This window comes from Fundulus heteroclitus, unplaced genomic scaffold, assembly GCF_011125445.2.
Source record: "Fundulus heteroclitus isolate FHET01 unplaced genomic scaffold, MU-UCD_Fhet_4.1 scaffold_93, whole genome shotgun sequence".
Lineage (NCBI taxonomy): Eukaryota > Metazoa > Chordata > Actinopteri > Cyprinodontiformes > Fundulidae > Fundulus > Fundulus heteroclitus.
In genome coordinates this window covers 149,437-173,239 of record NW_023397395.1, presented here as the reverse complement: position 1 = coordinate 173,239, position 23,803 = coordinate 149,437, and the positions used below count along the sequence as shown (strand labels likewise).

Here is a 23,803-nt window from a genome sequence, read left to right as displayed (position 1 = left end):
CCGCCGTCCACCCAGACAGACCCACCCACCATGAGCCAGAAGAGCGGGGGAGAGGCGGGACCTCCCCCCTCGGCGACGTTGGCCTCAGGTGAGACATCTACCCAGCCTGTGAAAACCATGATCTGGGATCAGTTTTCCTCTAACCACCTGATCCCCCAAGTCGGCAGGGGCGACGCGGCAATTACGGCCTTGTGATTGTCTGTGGGGGCAACTTCACCCTTTCATCTGAGGCCAGATTAGTTGGGAAGAAGTTTCTATAGTCAGGTCAGGCATTTTGACACTTTTTGGTGAAGTTATAACGCCACCGTGCTACATAGTTGGTACTTAAGAGGTAGTTGGAGACTTGTTTTTAATAGTATGATCCAAATTGTCTTGATAGATGATTATCTTTTTTTTTATAGACCTGCCTTTAGTTTTTGGTCTTAAGCCACAAGGCTTTGTAAACTTTGTATCAGAAGCAGCAGCAGACAGAATGACAGGAACTGGTTGAGCTGCTGTTTAAAGTCAGGATTTTGGTATCTAAAGGCGCCTCTGGGTTACAAGGTGAAATTTAAAACCAAGTTTACAGGTTTTTCTTTGATGCCTGACATTTAAACGTTTTGTGAAGTAATTTTTCTTTAATTTTCTTGAATGAGCTGTCATCATAAGAAGTGGCTGACGGCATAATGTTTTACTACACAGGTTGCTCCTATAAAAGCCACTTTACCCGATGGGTTTGCATCTCAAACCTATGACTGCATCCATCTTTTACTGCGTAGAGTTAATGCATGGCACCGTCTTAACAGCAGCATGGGAGATACTTGGCTTGTGAAGCAGCTGGATTTGCTTCAGATTTACCAGATCACAATAAAACTCTAATAATCCATCGTTTCAGACTCGGGTGTCTTCTATAGTTCTCCCTGAAACTTAGAAGTTTGAGCACACGGCAGTCATGCGCTGGTACATGGAGGAGGCCTTTAATAATCAAAGCTCGTCCGGCCTTATTTAAAATAAAAACAAAAAACGAGACCAGTGTAGGTTATCTCTGATTTGATTTTTTTTTTTCACCTTTTTATGGTGATCTGTAACCTGTTCAACCGATTTGAAATCTGTGAGGTTGGAGGATGGAATAAGATGGTTGCATAAGTGTGCACACCTTTTTAAACTAATACCTTTTATTTATTTATTTTTTTTTAAATTTACATCGTTTATCACTCTGTTTTTCGGGTAGTAGACGATCAGCGTGGCATATCTGGACTTGGTAACTTTATCTGTGAAAGCGAGCGTCTGCAGATCCAGGCTTGGTTTAGGGCAGCGCCGGTCCAAAAGTTTGCTGATTCAGATGTTTCCGTTCTGTCATTGACGCGTTGAAAGATGAACTTTCCTCTTCTTCCTCGGCTTTCTCGCAGGAGGTTTTGTGCCAGCGGTGACTGATGTTTGGATCTGCTCATCGTTATTTCCACTTTGACTATAGGCTGCTTCACACGGCAGGATTTTTAGCCAAATTTACGCCCAATCTCCCCCTTCCGAGAGGTGCAGATTATCAGTGTCTCTTAAAACAATCTTAATAGATCATCCTGCCGTGTGTGGCGTGTTAAGAGTGATCAGATCCGCTCGGCGGAACGTCGGGACCGCTCGCACTTCAAATCGGGGATATTCAACGTGTTGGCTTGTCTTGCCCCGTTACCCTAGCGTGTTTGTGGTGTCCTCCGAAATCAAACGAGCACATAGCCTGTTGAATGTGACGTGTAGCCAATCAGAAAGCGAGGTGAGGGATTCCCGGAGAGAGGAAAAAAAAACCCACCTCACCTCCTTATAGTGCAGCAAACGTAGAGCCCCCCCAGTCGCTTTGTGTCCGCTTCTTTAACCAACGATTTTTCTCGTTGTTTTTTGATGACTATCGCCATCATTCTTCCTGGTCGTCCATGTTTATTTACTTTGAAGTCACGTTTGGACTTGAGAGGGTTCCCAAAATTTCTCGTCTAACATCTGAATTATTTTAAGGGAAATCTGACCAGACACCTGACTAGGATTTTTTTTTTTTTCTCGTTACGTGCGCCGTGTCTCTGGCTTTGAAAATCGGACGACTATTTTTAAGATCCTGCCGTGTGAACCAGCCTAAAGGCCTCCGATTGTAGCTGGGGTGAAAGACAGACCCAAACCATGATGCCGCCGACACCATGCTTCACTGTGGGTGTAGATTTCCTTTTTGGGAGACTTCATGTGTGTTTTGCAAAATGTAACCAGACTTGGATGTTTTTACTTAAGAGAACGCTTCTAGCTTGCCACCCCACCATGAAACCTAAACAGACGTACTACACATACAGGGCTTCTCAGAAATCTCTCTAGTTTCTCTATTGTAGCTGTCGTTAACCTCACTGAGCAGATTTCTTATTGAAATGGTTTCTTCTGACACGAGGACCATGGCTTTTGTTAGAAGATGCTAGTTCACATGGGTTGAATATGTTTACTTCTAAACACAGCCACATCCCCACTTGTAAGAGCGTGTGCACAGTTACGCAACCACATTATTTGAGGGGTGTTTTTTTTTAGATTCATCCATATGTTTTATATTATTTATGTTCAATCTAGTGTCTCTAATTGGTTAAACTTCAAAATTTGTACCTTTGACATAGAAATACGTATTTTATTCTGTCACCCAATTATTTGCCCCCTTCCAAGTGCTTTCTTAGGACACCTGATTTTAATTTTGTTAAACAGCTAAAGTATTACACATGATTATATATTTGGGATCTATTGTTCCCCTAAAAGGCAGAAGTATGCTCTGTTTGTCAGCTAAGCTCTTGACAGTTTAAAACCAAAACTGAAAAACAGATAAAGATCGTTGTATTTCCTTTTAGATAAGCATCAAACCTGAGCTGTTTACCTCACCTTTCAAATGCAGGTCTCAATGACTAGACCTTGCGACACTCTGGCTGTCGTCAGGAATGAATTATAACCTGTCCTCCGGCGAATGGCTCCAATTAGGGCTTACATTTTAAAGCATGTTAACACTGAATAAGACGTTTCCCTGATTTTTATTTCTGCTCGAGTTTTGATTGCTTCTACATTTGCCTTGTTGCTCCAAGCTTTTTAGGCAGTTGAAAGTACATAAAGTTGTTGGGTTGGTAATTTCTTTGTTCTAGAAAAAAAACATGTCAAATAAATCGCATGCCATTGGGGAAAAAAAAAAAAAAGATTTATATCTCATTGAATGGTGCCGCGTTTGTAACAAAAATATGTTGGTTGCGGCCATTAAAAAAAAAAACGTTGCCAAACTCTCAACAGTATTGTTATCCCACAGCTGTGTGTGACCGAGCTGGTGACCAGCATTAGGTGTGAGGCTTTTATGGTTCTTCTGTGTACGACTAATGTCCCCGTTTGTGAAAGGGGTCTAGTCACACAGACTATGACTTTATGAATTTCTATGCCAGTAGCTCTCTCTGGTTGCATACAAAGGTTTTCCGATTTAAATTATTGCGCTCTAATGGCTTATTATATTTTATTTCTGCGTTTTACACTTTGTTTTTGCTCCATTTGTCAGTAAACCTTTTGTTAGGGCTGGCCGATGCGGCTTAAAAATAGAATCAAAGATCTTGTTATATCAAATCCAATTCGTTTATTTTTATTTTTTTTTCACTTTTGGTTCACAAAAATAAATTAAATAATTTAAAAGCTTGCTTTTATGTCAAGGATTTCGTCTTGGGGTTGACCTGAATTCAAAGTGCAACCACATACAAGCTGCGAAACATGCTAGTAAAACAAGATGGCGGCCTTGCCATAGTAAGCAATGAAAATATAACAATATTTGCTGCTATTATACAATAAGTTAAGAACAGACTTCACTTGTTTAACTTCAAACTACCTTAAAAAAACAAGTAAAAGAATAAAGTGCCTCGTCTTTATGGTAAAAAAAAAATTCCTCTTTACAATATTTTGACAATATGTTTCCCTAACCGTATAGTCGTCATAGCATGTTATTCTTTTCATGGAAGCCCAATGAGTGCACTGGCAAGATGCGTTTAAAATCCAGATTTTCCAAAAACTGAATCTTAATAAATTGTAAATTTTAATGAATTCATTAAATCGAATGATCGCCCAGGCCTACATATTGTATATATTTGCGTCGTTGTGATGAATAAATACGATCAGAAGCATTTGTTCGTTCTAACCTGTGAAAGGTAACGCCAGCAGATCTGGGTTGAACTGTGAATCGGTTGGTACAAATCACATAAATGAGGCGTATTCTCTGAATCACCTCACCATGCCACTTCCAATATGGCGAGGCAACTTCTTATATATGTTTGTGATGGAGCCTAGCGGGTCAGCTGCGCCCAGCGGAAAGAAGTTGGCGCATATTGTTCTATTTGAAGATGAATATATGGGTTTTTGTGTTTTTCTTTTTATGGTGAAAACATGTTACTAGGCCCCCTTTTTTTTAAAGGAGGAATAAATTATTAAATGCCCATTATGTCTTGTTACTTCAAACCTCGATCACCCAACCAACATCCAAACCCAAACAGTCGGTAGCAGGATAAGCGGTTTAGCTTTGACAGAGAGGGAACATTTTAATTGGTGTAACTCGCATATTTAACTCGGCTGATTAAAGCCATAAACGCATTTTCCTTACAGGTGTGGCACCATTTAAACAAAACGAGCAGGTTTTCCTGCGGTGTAAGATCAATTGTCAAGAACTGTTAAAACAAAGAGCTGTTTGTGCCAGAGAAGCCGTTCTAAATGAACACCATTTAGCTTTAAGCGATTTATTTAGCCAGTCCTCTGCTCCTGCATTTTTCTCTAAGTAAAGCTAAATCAGGATTTTTAAGGTTTTGGATTGACTTATTTTTATTTTTTTTTCTGCCGCTTGAAGCAGTAGGCCACCCTTTTTAAAAAATAAAATAAATCATTTGTTTTCAAGCTACGTTTTAAGGAACTATAAAGCTTTTAAACTTCTGGTGAAACAGTCAAGTTGCCCCTTGGCAGACAATTGTTTGTATTTTTTTCCCTAATATCTTTTAGTAAACCAGAATAAAAATGGTCTGATCTTGGATCATGGTTTGGGGGTGGTGGTGGGGGGGTCCCTTTGTCGGGTAAAGAGCAAACTAACCGGTCAGCAGTCGTGTAGGAGGGGACGCTTTTGTTTAACGCTACCTTTTTCACCGTTGTGTCTGGTCTAGCCGGCCCTAAGCAGCGCTGATCAAAAAGCATGACTACTGTAATGTCTTTCAGATCATTATTAACAAAGTGCACATGCTTTTTTTAAGTGTCTATAAATGATCAACTTCCAAAGCTCCTTCAGTGTATTCAACTCATCCGATTTAGTGATTTGACAGAAGTTGAGTCTTGACTGATCAGCTCTCTTGTTGCTCATTGGCTGTCTCGTTTTTATTGCAGGAAGTTCCCTCTGAGGCAGGGAGTGTCTGCATATAAAATGGTCTGCAGTTCACTGCTCCATAGGTCAGAGGCTTGTTTATTCTGTCTCCATGGCTACGCTCAGTCCCAACCAAATCTTCCAATTGGCATGCGCAAACTCTACTGTTTTTTCTACTGAATGCACATTGCACAAACTGTGTTGTAACCCTGGCAATAGTTTTTTAATTTGGCGCCACATTTATCCAGCTTGCAAAAAAAAAATTTGGCTGTACAAGAAAAGTTTGACCAGGTTTTGTTCTGTTCTTATTTTCTTTTTTTTCTTTTCTTTTTTTAATTCTGGCAATGTGTATGTAACAATTTGTAGCTCGCTTTTGTTTTTGTAAACAAAGCATGTCAGTTTTGTCACATTGATTTTATTTTTTTTTATAATTGGGAGGTTTTTATAAGAATCAATACATTGTGGGACCTATAGTACCCTTCTCAACTTTAACTTCAGATTATTCGATCAATGCCTGGCAGCTCTCGCATGCACAGTGAGAGCGTAAAACCGACAAAAAAACGGTCTGTTGAAATTAGAGTTGGGAAGAGGGGGAAATCAAAACAAATCATGCACAAATTCAGCTGCTTGAATGGGACTGCTAGCCTGCTCTTTGCCGAACGCCCGTGCTAACTTCGTGTGTGTGTGCTACCGCAGATGCCACCTCTTCCACCTCCAGCCCCTCTGCCTCTTCCTCCCTCACCATGGGACTCTCGTCCAGTGGCCTCTCTACCTCCTCCTCAGACCACCTCGCCGTCTCGCAGCACCTCCACCCCGCGGGGGGGGACGGAGCCGGAGCGCCGGAGATGCAAGGTATGGAGGCCGCCGGATCCGCCGCCGGCAGAGGCAACGGTGGAGCGAACCCCGCGGGTGGGGACGCGGGTCCGGGAGTGCTGCCGGGGCTGGGCGTGCAGCAGCTTCAGAACACCCCGTCCAAGCGAAGGCCCGTGCTGAGCATATCGCCGCCGCCGGAAGATCTGTTCGACGACAGCCAGATGTCCTGCCAGGAGGAGCCCGCCGTAGCCGCCGCGCCGTGTCCGGACTCGGAGCACAGCAGCAGCATGTGGGCCGACGACTCCGTGTCCAACTTCAGCCTGATCAGCTCCGCCTCGTACAACGACAACACTGAGGTGCCGCGCAAGTCCAGGAAGCGCACCCCTCGGCAGCGGCCGGGCCCCAAGCCTGCCCCCCCGGAGAACAGCATGGACGTGTTTGACGCCGACAGCGCCAAGGGTCCGCACTTTGTCCTCTCCCAGCTGAGCACAGACAAGGCCGGCGCAATCCCAAGGTCGGTACCTCCTTCGGACCTCATTACTTCCTTTGAAACGACGTGCCCGTTTGTGGCAGGACAATAAAAGCGGCTTTATTTATCGTTGTCTGCGGTAATTGGATTTTTTTCCTCTTGTTGCGCAGCTCTCTCGACGCAGGAACTGCGGTGAAAGGTGGTTCGCTGTCCGCTCAGTTTCCTCAGAGGAGCGACGGGAAGGAGCTCAAGATCCTGGTGCAGCCAGAGACGCAGCACAGAGCTCGGTATCTGACGGAGGGCAGCAGGGGTTCGGTTAAAGATCGCACACAGCAAGGATTCCCCACTGTCAAGGTTTGACCCCGAACACCCGCAATTAAGTCAGAAATCAGGAGGAACCAAAAACGTACTGGAAGTATTATCTCGAAACCATCTTCGGTTGAGTTGTCTCCAAAAACCCCAAATAAAAACAAAACAAAATGGAGCCGAAAAGTTAATTTTTTGTATTACGGTAATTTAAAAAGTAAAACCACAAAAGGTCAGTGTTACAAAAAGATTCTGTATCCAACTGTGTTAACGGAAAGTTGGGTGGAAGGAAAAAGTGTGGTTGAAAAAGATGCACAAGCAACAGGGCTTACTCCAGCCTTGACTACGATGGATGTTTCTGTTAATCCTGTTTATTTGTCTTGTGTGATATTTTAATTTACTGAGTCTATAATCATCCAAAAAAAAACATTTTAAATATATCACTGTTTATTGAATCTATATAAGACAAGTTTCATTTTAGTATTAAAAAAATACTTGTAAGTTAACTTTAATGTTGAGAAAAATGAGTCTACAAGTGGCTTTTCTTTGCGTAGAGGTTAGATTGGTTTTTAAAGTTAACTGGTTTACAGATCAAATAGCTACAAGTAGGTTGTAAATCTGGCTTTATCTACAAGGCTTTTAATTAAACATGTCATGACAAAATTTCTGACATCTTACAACAGTTTTTCTATCATTCTTGACATTTGAGCATGGAACATTTGACCAGTTGGATTTTATTTTATTATTTTTTTCCACAAATCATGAACTGGACCCATGCTGAAGTTGGCTTCCTGTTCAGCAGTAAGGCTGTTTCACTGCTTCTGTTGCATCTGGAGTGATTTGGATGAGCTAACAGCTGTCAAATCTTGACCTGTTATCCTACATAATTCTTTAAAGCACATTTTGTCATCCGTTATGCCTTTTAAGATTCAATTCAATTCAATTTTATTTATATAGCGCCAAATCATGAAACATGTCATCTCAAGGCACTTTACAAAGTCAAGTTAAATCATATTATACAGATTGGGTCAGATTATACAGATTGGTCAAAAATGTCCTATATAAGGAAACCAGTTGATTGCATCAAAGTCCTGACAAGCAGCATTCACTCCTGGGGAAGCGTAGAGCCACAGGGAGAGTCGTCTGCATTGTCTATGGCTTTGCTGCAATCCCTCATACTGAGCAAGCATGAAGCGACAGTGGAAAGAAAAACTCCCCATTAACGGGAAGGAAAACCTCCGGCAGAACCGGGCTCAGTATGAACGGTCATCTGCCTCGACCGACTGGGGTTACAGAAGACAGAGCAGAGACACAACAAGAGAGACAAAAAAGCACAGAAGCACACATTGATCTAGTAATCTGTTCTACATTAGATGGTAGTAGCGGGTGAGCCGACTTCTCTGGATGATGTCACAGTTAACAGAACACCAGACCAGGTGTACCTACTATGAAGAGAAAGAGAGAGAGCAAAAAGTTAAAAGCTGAAATGACGACAGTCATTTCAATGTAATACAATGCAAAACTGGAGAACAGTAGAAATCAGTAGAGTGAGAAAATTAGACCCTGATGTCCTCCAGCAGCCTAGGCCTATCACAGCACAACTATAGAGATAGCTCAGGGTAACATGAGCCACTCTGACTATAAGCTTTGTCAAAATGGAAAGTTTTAAGATTAGTCTTAAAAGTAGACAGGGTGTCTGCCTCATGGACCAAAACTGGGAGTTGGTTCCACAGGAGAGGAGCCTGATAGCTAAAAGATCTGCCTCCCATTCTACTTTTAGAGACTCTAGGAACCACCAGCAGATTGTGTTAATGCATTGGTTGGATCAAAGGAGTAGCAAGGTTAGGAACCACAGGAGCAGTTTAAAACTTTGCCCTCTAGAGCTACAGGGACTAAAAAAAAAAAAATCAGCGAAATTACCCTTTTAGTACGTTTTTAAAGGTTGAAATTTACCTGCAGGTTCAAATACCGAAATGATGAAAGAGTTGGAAAAGTTCAATCACAAAATGAAGTTTTTCAGAAACTTAGAACATCATCTTTCACCAAAGGGATGTGGTATAAAACCTAAAGCCTCAAACATTTTCCTCCTCTGATTTCCAGTTTTCGTTCCTACTCGTCCACATTTTGAACATGACTCAATCGGGCATTTCCATTCACTGATTTTCCTGTTTTTTTTTTTTGTTGTTTTTTTTTTTTAAATGCTCTGTCCACAGTTGGAGGGCGTTAGCGAACTGGTGGTTCTTCAGGTGTTTGTGGCCAACGACGCGGGGAGAGTCAAGCCTCACGGCTTTTATCAGGCCTGTCGGGTGACGGGACGCAACACCACTGCCTGTAAGGAGGTGGACATCGACGGCACCACCGTCATAGAGATCCCTCTGGAGCCCAGCAACGACATGACGCTAGCGTAAGAGAGGACCGCCTTCCTTCACATGGATGCTGGCGACGTTCGCGTCTGTGGGGCTCATTTCTCCTCCCCCCCCCCTGTTGTGTCCGCAGTGTGGACTGCGTAGGAATTTTGAAGCTGCGTAACGCAGACGTGGAGGCACGCATCGGCGTGGCGGGATCCAAGAAGAAAAGTACACGAGCCAGGCTGGCCTTCAGAGTCAACATCCCCCAGCCTGACGGCTCGGTGCTCACTTTGCAGGTCCCCTCATCGCCCATCCTCTGCAGTGAGTGCTTCAAACGCAGCGGCTCCAGGCGTCGAAGCCGATGCCAGGCTTTCCTTAACCAAGAAATGTTTTTTTTTTTTATTGTTTTTATAGATACAGTTTGTAAGATTTCATTCTTTGTCTCTGCCTCCGTCCAGCCCAGCCAGCTGGACTGCCGGAGATCCTGAAGAAGAGTCTCCACAGCGGCTCAGTGAAAGGAGGCGAGGAGGTTTTTATAATTGGCAAAAACTTCCTCAAAGGAACCAAAGTCATATTTCAGGAGAACCTTGCAGGTACTGAAGACAGTTTTTATTTTATTTATTTTTTAACGTCTTTGGATCTCGTCATTTGTGAGTTTTTCCCGTTTGCATTTAAAATAGACGATGAAACATGAGAACACGTATTTACTCTTGACTCTGTAGACGATAATTCCTGGCAAGCCGAGGCCAAGATTGATATGGACCTTTTTCATCAGGTACATGCAAACTAATACTTAAAATGTTCCAGCTACACACAGTGCCTTGCTAAGGGATTCGTACCCATGACATTTAAATTCCCTCACAATGCAACCGCAAGCTTCAGTGCATTTGATCAGAATCATGTGAAACAAAGCAACAAAAGGTATCATGTATTTGTGAAGGGAAGTGAAGTGAAAGGAAAATAATAAGGTGGCTTTCATCTTTCATTTTCAGTTCAGAAGTCACTTATTTACTAATTAAACTCCTGTTGTTTGGTTGATTTGATCTCAGTATAAATAAAGCTGTTCATGAAAGTCCTCTAAGGTTTGTCAGTATCCGTCGTTCATGCAACAAATCTGGCCTTTATGGAAAGTCCAGTTTACAGGTTGTCACATGGAGGGACACACCAAATGTGGCAAAAGATGCTCTGGTCAGATGAAACCAAAGTTTAACTTTTGGTGCTGTGCAACAATAGGTTGGTTTGGCTATGAATGACTATTGATAAGTGCCAAGGGAAATTATTAGCAGTCGTTTTGATCAAAATTGCCAAGTCGGGGCACCAACCTGATTATCAGGAGACACCAGTCAAACAAGTCTCAGTTTTGATCAGTTATTGTTCTATGAATACCTGGTAAGGTTTAGTATTACAGAACAATAGATGGAGGGAAGCCCACACACATTTACAGAATAAATACAATTTATCTCTAAATACAAGAATATATTACCGAGTTAGTCCAGCAACTCTTTAAGTAAGCTAGTAACATTTAACTAAACTACTAAGTAAAAGTGAAAAGAATAATTAGAAAACTGGTTGACCTAAAGAATAATAATGATGATGATGATTGGAACAAATGCAAACAAAAGTAAAACAGTAATTAATGAAATCACATTGTGATGGTTTTTTTGTTTGTTTTTAGCATTAAAAGCTATCAAAGAACAACAGTTGTGTGTTCAGAATCAGAAACAAGTTTATTGCCAAGTACGTTTGCACTTACAAGGGATTTGACTTGGTGTCGATGGTGCAGACAAAATGGATATCAAGCAACCAGATCATAAAGCAAAGCAGAAGGGAAAGATGATTTTATTTTATTTTATTAATTAAATTGATGATTTCTGATTCAGCAAATTGGTGTTTGAAACATTTTGGACCATTGTTTGTAAAAAGCTATGTTAGCTAGCCATCACAGTGACCGAACGAATGGGGATCATGGACTTCCAAGATGGCGGCAAACAACGTTAACAGCGTTGTTGTCACATCCGTTGGCTGGCGTCTTAGGTTAACAGCAGCAAAGACGGTCCCACGTGTGCCTTTAAGTACCACTAATACAAATAACGATGTGCGTTGGTGGCGTGTTACATCCGACCGCAGCGCGAACAGAATGACAGCAGATCGAACGCTGGTCACGGTCTTAGCATTTTACAGAGCTTCAGCATTAGCTGGGAGACAATTTAGCACGCTTTGAGAGGGCTGTGCAGACATACTTTATGGAGGTTAGAGAGCCGAGAGGAAGGGAAACGTGGATGAAACAACAAGCTCGTGTTACAGGACTGCTAAAACCACTCACTGAGATAAAGTTTGGATCACCGATAGCCTCAACTCGGCCAGTGAGTTACTAAGAGGCTGAATACAGGGAAATCCTGGAAGAAACCTCGGTAGAGGCTCCAAAGAATTTGCGACCAGGGCAGACGTCTCCTTTATGACAGGATAACGGCCCTAAATGTACGACTACAATGGAATAGGTTGGATCAAAGCAAATTCACAAGTTCAGCCCCCAATCTAGTTGAGAATCTCTGGCTAAAATTGCCAGTCAGAGCTCACCATCCGACAGGGTGCTTGCGCAAGTCTTGAAAGTCTTTTTGACTTAAATTTTGAAACACTGTTTTCTAGACCTTGAAATTTCTTGAATTTTGTGTGAAAGTCTTAAAAATGTATGGTAGAATTTTACAGTATGCTCAAAGGCATTGTGAAATAAGAAATAGGAAGGTAGGCTATAAAACTATAATTTTACTAACTGGTCACGTACTGTATTAGTTTAATGGAATCAAACACTTGTTTGATGTGAAATTCATGTACTTGTGATTTTCATGTTTTGAAACGTTTTCATCAGTAAAAGCATAATTTACTGTGAATAATGCATTTGTTCATTGAATACTAGCCTATAAAAATTAACATTTCTGATAAACAGTTTGTACAATCTCAACCAATGAAGTAGGGAGTAGGCACACAAGTATACAAGTACATAAAGTTAAGGTCTTAAGAAAAAAAAAAATCAGTTTTAAAAAAGTCTGGAATTTTAATTTGGAAAAAGAGCAAGCACCCTGTCCGATCTAGAGCTGAAAAAAGTGGGAATTATTCGGCGTTTCCATGTGCAAAGATGTGTACCCCAAAAGACTCGCCGCTGTCGTTGCAGCACAAGGTGGTTCTACAAAGCAAAGACTTGTGGGGCGTCGAATGCAAACGCACGGCACACTGTTCACACTTAGAAACCATGTACAATCCTCCTTCCTCTTCACAATTATGCGATGCGCTGCGTCGGCCTATCTCCTTTTAAAATCCCAACGAAATACAATGAAGCTTGTGGTTGAACGTACGGACACCTGAAATGTTCCCAGGCGTATGAACACCCTGCAGGGCACCGTATATTTCACTGTTTGTGTCAGACATGTCCGCCCGTCGCTGACGTAGTCTTCCTCTGAATCCAGAATCATTTGGTGGTGACCGTCCCTCCGTTCCAAAGCCAAGCCATCACTTCTCCCGTGACCGTGGGGATCTTTGTGACGACCAACGCTGGTAGATCACACGAGGCCCAGCCCTTCACTTACACTCCAGAATCAGGTACAGCAACTACCGCTCAGTCCTTCCCACTCCTACAGGTTCATGCATTTCATCCTATCTGTGTCTGATATCTAGTGAACGGATTTTGTAATATTCTTAGCGTCGTTTCCCCAAAGAAATATCCTGATGTGAATTACTTCTTCTTCCAGAGGCTTTTTATTTGTTTTAACAAAAAGTCTCATTGAGAATGTAGCTTTTAAAGAGAATGAGGAACATAAAATGGCTTCAGTAAGCTAAATATAGTCCACCAACCCGTAGTGTTATAGTGTGAGATGAGCAGTAATTTGCATGTCTTTTTTTTTTTTTAAAGGCATCTTAAATAACAGTTCCCAATGTCATGTTGTCCAGGTCTTAACTGTTTTTCTGTGTGTTTGAGGTATTTCTCAATTTCTGACCGGTCCTTGTGTCTAATAATAGCCAAATAAGTAAGTCAATTAAGCCTTCAAATATGAATTGCCGCCAAAACTCAAGGGGTGTGCTGATTATGATCTATACAAAAAATTTCCAAGCCTAATTCTTTTTTTTAGGTACTTTATTACTAGCAGGCTTTAACTAAGGCACGCCTTTCCTCTGTGTTTTTAAATGGATCCATGCCAACGAGAATAATTTGACGAGAATAAATTATTCATTTTGTATTGACATCATTCAACACAAGCTACAAGCAAAATGGATCTTGTGTGAAAACATGAATAAATCAAGCAGAAATGATGAGGCATCAGGCTAACAAGGCATCTTCAGCAGATTAGGAGCATCTTACATTGGAGTAAAACAGTAATTCTGTTAGTTCAAAGATGCGGTTCTGTGGCTGTCAGACTTATTATTATTTGTAGTAGTAGTCTCTCCAGGATTTCTTTTTTTTTTTTTTTTTTGCAATCAAAATCACAGATTTTGTGGTGCTAGTTTTTAAATATTTCCACGGAATTTTGTGATATTTTTTACTTAAACTTAACTAAACCCCTTGTAAAATCTACATTTAGAAGAAAATAAATGAGAAAACAAACAAGCAGACAGATGGAACACCCATTTTTATTCTTTAAGAACTTAAATAGCTCAACACTGACATCGCCCATTGTGTTTAGAAAAGTGCTCATTTCAGAATGACTAATTTAAAATGAGATAACAGGCCAGGTGTCCGTGGATTTCATTTAATTTGGTGCAAGCATTATTGTTACTTGAAAATGTGACTAAACACGCTAGCTTAACATGCGGTTACAGGTAAAGATTAGCCAATAGAAATGAAATATTTTCTTACTTGGTTTCGTTCAGCTGCTGCCGTGGTCATTCTTGCTTGTGATTCAGTTACTGTAGTTTGCCTCTGTTGTCCCCTTTTCTTGTGTTGTTCGGCTGATTCCTTGTAAATGGTGGTGAAGTACCTTATTGCATGGTGTGCAAAATAATTTTCCACCCCTTGCACGGCAGAACAGGGGGATACTGCTTTGCTTGGTCCTTTGGGCTCATGTTTGATGGTAAATGTGACTTTTTGCTATTTGCCATATTATCACGTACTCAAACTGATATAAATTGAGGCTGAGGAAGTACTGAAATAGACGTAATAACTACCGACACCTGCAGGTTGGAGTTAGCAGTCACTTTAAACCCAGTGCTTTTCACAAATTTTGCAGAAAATCTGCAAAAAAAATTACGTATTGGCACGAAAAAATGCGGGGATGTTGATTTTGCATTGATTTCCATGATTGCAGAACCACGAAAAACTGGAGGGGACTGTATTATCTATAATGGAGCTGGGCAAAAGAGAACTGAAAGTGTTTTTGCGGCCAGCTTATAGAAGCAAAGTGGCAAAAAATCCCATTTAAAGTCTATTTATTGGTAATGTATCTGTTATGCCTACACAACTTAGTAATTAATTAGTTTAAGATTCTGTTATTGTTCAGCATTTCATGCCTAAACTTACTCCAGCGCAACAAGCGAAGGAAATGTTCCCCTGAAAACAGTCGAGCACAAGAATTTGCATAGAGCAGAACTGCCTTCAAGAGGTTTGCTTAAAACAATGTAGTCAGATAAACTGGATTATATCCATGTAAAGCTTAAAGAAAGGAGAGCCGTTTCAACTTTTCTACTCAATGGGGGGGAAAGGTCTGAGACGTTTACTCAAGGTCATGTATATTTTATGGGATAGATCACTGGGATTAATGATGACGCATCCTGTGGTTTGAGAGTAGAGACTAAATGGCGATGATACGTGAAGGAATGTGTCGGGAGACGTTGGTGAGCTGTTATCACCTCCTCTGGTCAGGAGGTTTTGATACTGCTGTGGAGAAGAATGTATTTAGGATGATCGGGTATCAGGGCCGCTGAAGATAAATAATGTGGCCACGGAGGAGCGCATTCCCAGCAAATAACTCAGAAGTTTTGCATTGATGTCACACATTCACAAGGATAAAACTCTCTCAGAAATGCATACATTTGCATAAAAATAATGCATGATTTTAAGGCATGAATGTAGGATATTAACACTAGGATATTCTCTAAAATCAGAAATTTGTTAGAAAAAATAACTTTAACAGGGGGAAGGGGGGGGGGGGGGGGGGGGGGGGAGTCTTCTGACGTTACAAAGTCAGCCAAAAAAAAAAAAAGCAAGAAGTCCTCTAAAGTTTAAGAGTACAGTTTTTAAGCGGTAAAAACTGTATGAAAGCTTAGGCAGGGGGCCGGTCTCCATCTGGGTGCTCTGCCTCACGTTGTCTCATGTTTTCACGCCTCAGCAGATGACTCAAATGGCCAGACAGTGAAAACAGAAGGAACCTCGCTGGTCAACACCTGCATATTCGACGGCCAAATCAAATCTGTGTCCTCTGAGCAAAGCGACTGCTCCGGCCAGCCCTCCAAGCGGCAAGAGGACACCCCTATGGAGGTCTCCAGCAATCCACAGCCCACAGATGTGTTCAAAGTAAGAGGCCTCTCGTGCTTGAACGTTTCATTTTTAAGAAAATCTGGTAATAACTCTTCTTCCCCTCTTTGCTTAGCCGTCCCCAGACCCCCTGATCTCAGTGCAGCAGACTCTGGAGCTCAACTCAAGTCCACATCCAGGAGGAGAGGCTTTCGAAAGCCCAATGCCCCTACAGCCCGAAGACGTTGAGCTCCCCCAGGCACCCCCCGTCTTCCCTAGCCTAGAGTCTCTCGGCACCATACAAAAGCAAGAGCTCTCTTCCACCACGTCGTTCCCGGTGTCGGGAGATACCTCGATACCGCCGGTCACACCAGAGGTCCCTCAGCAGTTCCTCAGAGACCCCCAAGAAAGCCTGTCCCCTGAGACCTCCGATAACAGCGGCACGATCGTGGTCGTGGCCATGTCTCAAATGGCGGCCCCCGCTCAGCCGCAACCGCAGCCGTCGCAGGTCACCCTGTTCCCCCAGGAAGGCGTTGCCCAGCTGGAGAGGGCAGTCAGGGAGTTGCAGGCTGGCGGCACCACCACCCTGGAGCAGGTGCTGGAGGTGGCCGTGGCCCAGCAGCAGCTGAACTCGGTGCTCTACAGCCCCACGCCCTCCGCCGAGTCCTTGCAGCAGCACGTCCAGGAGAACATGAACAGCCTGCGCCTGGGCAACTCGGATAACCCGCTGTCGGCGCAGCAGCAGATGCAGATGCAGCAGCAGCAGCAACAGATGCAGCAGCAGTTCCAGCAGCAGCAGATGCTCGAGAACCTGCAGCAGCAGCAGCAACTGCAGCAGCAGCAGCAGCAGGTCCTCAGCAACATGCAGATCCAACAGCAGCTCATGCTGCAGCCCCGAGACCAGCAGCAGCTGCAGCAGCAGCAACAGCAGATCATGGAGAATATCCAGCAGCAGCAGCAGCAGCTGCAGCAGAATCAGCAGCAGCAAGTCCTCAACAACATTCAGCTCCAGGATCAGCAGCAGCAGAGCCAGATGCTGAGCAACTTGCAGCAACGCCAGCTGCAGCAGCAGCAGCAGCAGCAGGAGCAGCAGGTCTTGGAGAAGCTGCAGCAGCAGCTGCAGGCCGAGCTGCTGCAGCCCCAGATCCACACCTCTACCCAAGCGCAGCAGCCCGTCTCCCTCCTGCAGCAGGCCGGCGACCTGCTCACCATCCAGACCAGCTTCCCGACGCAGCCCCCGTCCCACACGTCCCCGCCGCAGCAGCTCTTCCAGTCGCCCCAGCCGCTGGCCGAGACCCAGAGCTCCCAGCAGCAGGTGCAGGCCGCCCTGCTGCAGAACACGCTGAGCGTTCTGTCCGGTGGCGCTCTGAGCTCAGAGCAGCCGGCCGCAGGCTCCGCCCTGTTCTTATCCGCCAACCCCCAGCCGCAGCAGCCGCAGCCCCAGCTGGCCTTCATCTCCTCCATGGAGACGTCGTCCAGCCAGCCCCAGCCCGTTTCCATGTTCCAGAACCAACCTCCGTCCCAGCTTTCCCAGCTGCAGCCTCAGAACACGCCCATGGAGCAGCAGCAGTCCCCACAGCAGAACCAACAGCAGCCGCAGCAGCTTCCGATGGGCCAGCAGGGCTCCTTGTTCCAAAACATCGCCAACCACTCGCAGGCAAACCCCGTCCCCCAAGCCCAGATCTCCCAGCCCCAGCAAACGGGCCTGCTCCTCTGCACCACGGATCTGAACTCGCCGGCCATCCTGTTCAGCACCCCAACCCAAGCCCCTCCCCCTATCGCGAGCATTAGCGTTGGGATCTCCCAACCAGATACGGCGGAGCCCATGTCTTTCCAAGTCCAGAGCTCGTCAGAGAGCAGCTCCACGCCGGCCCCAAACCAGCAGCAGGGCTTGTTCCAGGAGCAGCAGCCCATGCAGGTGACTCCCAGCCCCGGCCAGGTGCCCAGCAGTCAGCCGGTGAAGCTCTTCATCCCGCAGACGTCGCTGTCCGGCCTGCAGGGGACCATCGGCTCCCAGGAGCTGAGCAGCGAGGCCGCCGCTCCTGCCGCCACCATCTTTGTGGTCCAGGGCGGTGTGGGCGTGGTCGCCAGCCCGGGTCAGCAGCCGCCGGAGCAGCTTTTCCAGACCGGCGTGGGCGGGACCGTAGCGCCACAGGGACAGCCCAACCTGTTTGTGTTTGGCATCCAGAACGGTGAGATGGTTTTTAGACTTATCGTCCTAAACATGGAGGTTAGTTCTGTAAAAGTTGGGTTTTAATGGTCTGTCTCTTACTGTGTGAGCCTTCACTAGTAAAGATACTTAAAAAGCCTTTAAATAATTTAGCCTTAAGTTTCAGTAACATAGTCTTCTACTATACATTTTGTAATAATTTAAACTTCGATTTGAGCGCTTTAGTTAATCGTAGGGAAATCTTATGTTTAAAAACTTCTTTTTTTTTTTTTTTCTTTTTTTACAAATTAACTGTGGCACAATTATTAGACAGAGCATAGCTCACCCCACAGGTCATCTATAATATTAAAGACCTGAAACCAAGATGTACCTGAGGGGTCAATAAAGAGTTAAATACAACATTTTTCCTTCCTTTTGCATTCTAGCCCAACATGTAGATTAATATTACAGTCATTAAATCCTCTTAACCAATCACAAACACAGACCCAGGAACGCTCTGTCACCAAGCTCCGCCCCCTTCAGAGCTCAGAGAGAAGGCGTTTCTTTTTAAAAACTTGCAGTTTTAGTAAAAAGTTGGTCAAATAAAGGTTTGAGTTTGAATTCAGTGTTTGTATGTTCTGCATATTAAAATAAGTCACTAAGCAACAGCATAAAACAGCCAGGGCTGCACTTAAAATATATGTTTCGAATTTCTTGATAATTGTCGATATCCATCAGTATGATTTCTATTATATCGATATGCATTTTATTTATATATATATATATATATATATATATATATATATATATATATATATATATATATATATATATATATATATATATATATATATATATATATCGTCCAGCCCTAATGTGACAGCCAATCAGAAAGCGAGGTGACGGTCTCTCCCCCAAAACTCTCTCTTTCACAGAGCAGCTAAAGTAGAGCCCCCGGTCACGTTGTCTCCGCTTCTTTAACCAGCGTCTTTTCTTTTTCTCATGCTTTTTTCTCTGTTAAAATCAGCCTACAGACTATCGTCATTGTTCTTTCTGGTCGTCCATGTCTATTTACTCTGAACTCACGTTTGATCATGAGATCATTCAGATATCAGACAGGAAATCTTGCGAATCCTCTGAAGTAAAATCTGTTCCCCTGTGGCACAGGTGTCAAACTCAAGGCCCGCGGGCCGAATCTGGCCCATCAAGGTAAATTATCCGGCCCTCAAGAGCCAAAAAAAGGCATATCATTTCATAAAGTAGAGGCATATATCCTTTTAAAGTGTATAAAGTGGCTAAAACTGTGCCTCCTGTAGGTGTAACTCACCCCGAAATCAACTTTTTTTGCAGATAAACTGTATAAACTGGGCCTAAGGGTTGCTACTTTTATGTTACTGTGCATTTTTTATATTTCTATGTGAACTGGAATGAAATTATGTAATAAAAAGTATCGTCTATACACGTGCAACTGGCCCTTTTAATGACTTCATGACGCGAAAGTGGCCCCATATAGAAATGAGTTTTACACGCCTGCCCTGTGGTGTGTTGTGATTGCCGTCTGCCCGGACACCACACACTGTATGACCAATCAGGTTATATCTAGGATTTTTTATTGTTACGTGTGGCATGTATCGGCCGACTGTTTTAAAATCCTGCCACGTGAACTAATCTTTAAATAAAGTATTAATAAATGGTAAAATTAATAATAAAAATGGAAATAATTACATAACTAAATGCCAAAAAAAAATCAGAAATGATAGTTGTTGCTATTATTCAATATCTGCATGTTTCCTGTCATAGTTTTAGTCAGTTTTAATTAGTCATCCGATTGGTTAGCTTCAGTTCACGAGGTTTCCCCACTGACTTTAATATGTGCAACACAGACTTGGATCAATAAAACCAAACATCTCATATTTCTTAGACCTAAACAAAACGTTAAACAAAGCCATTTAGAATCAACCAACTATTTTTTCCCCGATTTCTCAACCAAATCATGTCCTTATTGTCGTCTCGACTCAAAGATTTTTGTCTGAAAGGAAGTGCAGCAGCTCACTGTTTACGACAGAAACCTCACAGCAGCATCACCAATCTGCAGAAAAGTATTATTAGCTGAACTCTCTAAAGGTTTTTAGATTAAGAGTTTTATGTTGCAAACATCTTTTTGCTCCAATCGTTGTCGCATGAATAATCCGCCGCTTATCCCATTTTTCTCTCCCTCCCAGACTCGTCGCAGTTGCTCAGTTCTTCTGGACCCAACCTGCCCGCTCAGAGCCAGGCGCAGAGCTCCGGTCACATGCAGCCTCTGCTGGACCGGCCCATGGCGCAGGCGGCCCCCAGCATGCACGGCAATCTGCAGAACACCATCCAGGCACAAATGCAAACCAGCCTAGAGAACGCACTGCAGTCCAACACCCAAACTCCGATGCAGACCGGTCTGCAGACACAGATACAGAGCAGCTTACAGAACCAGATGCAGGCGACGTCCGGCATGGATAAGATCGAGGACATCCTGGAAAGCCTGCAGAAGCAATGAGACAATGGACAGACGTGTAGATGGGCGAAGGTGGCGTGTCGGAGGTTTTTTTTTTTTGTTTTCGTGTCAATGCCATAAAACAAAAAACGAGAAAAAAAAAATCTAAATATTTAATAACAAAATGCCCTTTTACTAAAAACCCAAATTATGAGCTTTGACACGATTTTTTTTAAAAGGTCATTATTAATTCATTTATTCATTTTAGATCCTGTTCATTGCTCTTGAATTGTTGTTGGCAGTTACCAATGTTGCAAATTATTGAGGCCCAGAGTAGCTTGCTCAGATGCTTGGGGGGGGGGGAGGAGGAAATAATTCAGTGTTTTTTGTTCTGTGCTTAGATAATGTGAGCCTCAGAGATGACGCTACAAACCTGCCATGTGTGGGAGGGGAAGAAACTAGAATGGGATGGAGCCTTGGAAACATCGGCTCCACGGATGTGCTGGAGAACGGCTGAATCTCATTTTGTGAATGTGTAAACTCCCAGGTCTTCATTTCACTCCAGCGACCAGTGTTTTAGAAGAGAAACTTTAGATTTCGTTATGACGGCTCATCCAACTCGTCTTTGATTGTTTTGGGGGGTTTTTTTTGGCTATGAAGAATTCTCCCCATTTTCCCCTCAAACCTTGGATTTTGCATGCCAGCAACTTCTGCTCTAAGAATCCAGGGTGGTTTAAAAGGCACGTTTCTTTACAGGAGGAGGATGTGTGCGCGAATATTTGCTGTTGTGCATTTAGTCCACACTTGAAGTCTCTCTAAGAGGGGAGGATAAAACGCAGCTATCAGCTGTAGTGCTTAAAAATGGGAGCGGGCCGGCATGAGATTCTCACGGTATGACCTGGAGTAAGAATAGTTTTATTATAGTCGTACAACCGTGAATAACGCCACTTGAATGTTGCTTTTCTTTAAAACCGAAAAAAAAATGATTCATCGCGCTGCTAAAATATGACTTATTGACTTTTATTGTTACATTAAAGGTGCTCGATCTGTAACACGTTTTTATTTTTAATACATTATCTTAAGCAAATAAAAGTTGACTAGACACCCCTTTTTAAATGAAATCCTAATTTTACTTTTTCAGAGTGCCAACAGTGTAACAAGCTTATTATTATTATTATTATTATTATTATTATTATTATTATTATTATTATTATTTAGGCTTTGCGCTCAGCTACCGGCCTGCTAGTCAGACCTGCTGCTTGGAGACCGAAAAAAGCCGTAAAACAAGACGTCGTTGATGCTCCTCTAGTTTCCGCACAATCACTAGAAATATTTCCAAACACCTGAAATAGCTTCTTTTTTTTTTTCTTTTTTTTTTTTTCGTCCAGCTTCTCGTTTTATTAGCTAGCCTGCAGTCAGAAATGCTGCTAAGCCGACAGTAGCTTTAATAAGGCATTAGCTTAATAAAGGTGATGGGGGGCACTTGTTTGGTTCTGTTTTTTAGGCTGTTAAAAGGCTTTTTTTATTAGTATTATTAAATCTTGTACCCTGATACCTCTAACCGACCCACGCTTCTTTAAAAAAATAATGTAAAATAGTTCTCACTAAAATCTAATTTGCTAGGAGGGAGTATTCCACAGTCACAAATGAGGTTCAGCCTGTTGATTATTGTGTCTGGGCCTGTTTGAGGGCGCTATGCGGCGTTCTCGTGTTTGGTGGGTTTCTCTGTGAATTTTATCAACAGCATTCATTTCACTTCTGTTTCGTGTTCATTTTTTTTTTTTTTTTTTTTTAAACATTTATTTTTTTCCCATTTAAATGTGCTGGTAACCTTTTTTACCAATCAATCGTGGACAGAAAGCAGCTTTCCACTGGTGAAAACAAGAGTGTTGTGTGGTTTTTATAAACATTTTATCTCAAGCACTTTATAACCTTTTTGTGTAACCTGCTCCTCCTGATCGTCCCTCCGTCCGTCCGTCAACAGCCCTGTAAGGAACACCCCGAATTTATACACGAGAGAGAGAGAGAGAGAGAGAGGGGAAAAAACAAGAAAGCGGTTGTCTTTGTAGTGATAAATACATTTTAATCAAAGGTTTTCACATTTTATTAGGGTATCTTTTTATTTTTCTGGGGGGGGTGGGTACAGCGTTTGTATAGAATGTCAGCTTGGCGTTGAATGCGTGTGTTCAGCCTCGGTGGTCCAGTCAAGCCTGTCCAGAAGCAGCCGTTCATTCCCACAAGAGCGACGGGATTTTTCCCTGTTTGAGTGGTTCAGTGGGCACTTTTTTTTTTTTGTTTGTTTTTTTTTTACACACCGACTAGCCATCTAAAATATTCTTATCGTTTACTCTGAAATGAAGGATTTGCGTTTAGTTCTCCTTTTTTTTTTTTTTTTTTTTGCAGACTGTTTTGCTCCGTCATGTTTTTGTCTGTGTTTGTAGAGCGCCGCCCGGGGACGTTTTTACGACTCGTCTCTTTCATATTGGCCGAAGTTTTTTTTTTTATATTATTATTATTATTTTTTATTTTTTTTTTTACAAATGGTGCTGTGCACAGGAGTGACTGGCACCTTCTGCTGTGACGTCGGCCGTTTCGAATAGCACTGGCTCTACTTGTACATGTTCGCAGCGAAGTTGTGGCTTCAGACCGGCGTACCAAAGCTCCTGTCGTGATTCGCCGCCATCCCCGTCTCGTGCGTGCTCGCCGTCGCAGACGCCCTCATGATGTTTACTCGTTTCTACAGATGAATGCAGCTCTCCTGTGGAAAGCAGTTCAGCAGATTTTACGAAAAATGGTACTTTCCACATATTTTTTTTTTTTGATTCAGTGCGTGACTCGGGGTTCCCACGCAGTCTGGAGAGGAATTACATTTGATTTCAGTATTTTCCAGATCTGTATGAAGAGTTGTGATATTTCCAGACTTCACTCCCTTTCCCTTTGTCTACATGTTGTGATTATTTCTCCATTTGTCCTTCCATCATGTTCTTTTCCTTCCTTCCCTCCATTTTTCCATCTTTCCTTTCTTAAATTCTTACTTCCTAGTTAAAATGCTTCTTTCCTCGCGTCCTTCCTTCCTACCTTCCTTCCTCTGTTAAATCCCGCCCGCTGCCGCAACATTTAAACGTTTGTATTTAAAACTGAGTCTGGATTTAGTTTTTTTTACGTCAGCTTTGTGTGTGGGAGCCCTGATGATTTTTTTTCTTTTCCTCCATGCAGAATGTCACTGCTGTACTTTCCATATTCAAAAGCAGCCGATTCGGCATTATCAAAAAAGCCAATTTATGATAAAGCTTCAGATGTTCGTATAGCGTTGGTCATAAATGCATTTTGTTTACATTTTCATAGTCATACTGTTGTCCTGCAGCTGTTAGTGATCCATTTTTAAAGTAACTTATCTTTTTTTTTTTTTTTTTTGTATTCATGTATCAAAGTGTAGAGTATTTTTGTAAGAAAAAAAAA

At 42.8% G+C, this 23,803-nt stretch overlaps 1 protein-coding gene across 1 annotated transcript; it reads left to right on the top strand.

Moving 5' to 3' along the window:
* LOC118556387 (nuclear factor of activated T-cells 5-like) lies at positions 1 to 22,377 on the top strand. The gene is made up of 12 exons (XM_036134884.1): positions 1 to 88; positions 5,374 to 5,436; positions 6,047 to 6,677; positions 6,803 to 6,986; positions 9,152 to 9,342; positions 9,435 to 9,607; positions 9,745 to 9,879; positions 10,009 to 10,061; positions 12,748 to 12,880; positions 15,601 to 15,785; positions 15,862 to 17,917; positions 20,097 to 22,377. Exons 3-12 carry the CDS (start codon positions 6,094 to 6,096, stop codon positions 20,405 to 20,407), a joined length of 4,005 nt encoding a protein of 1,334 aa, XP_035990777.1. The 5' UTR covers positions 1 to 88; positions 5,374 to 5,436; positions 6,047 to 6,093; the 3' UTR covers positions 20,408 to 22,377.
* The last annotated feature ends 1,426 nt before the right edge of the window (positions 22,378 to 23,803 follow it).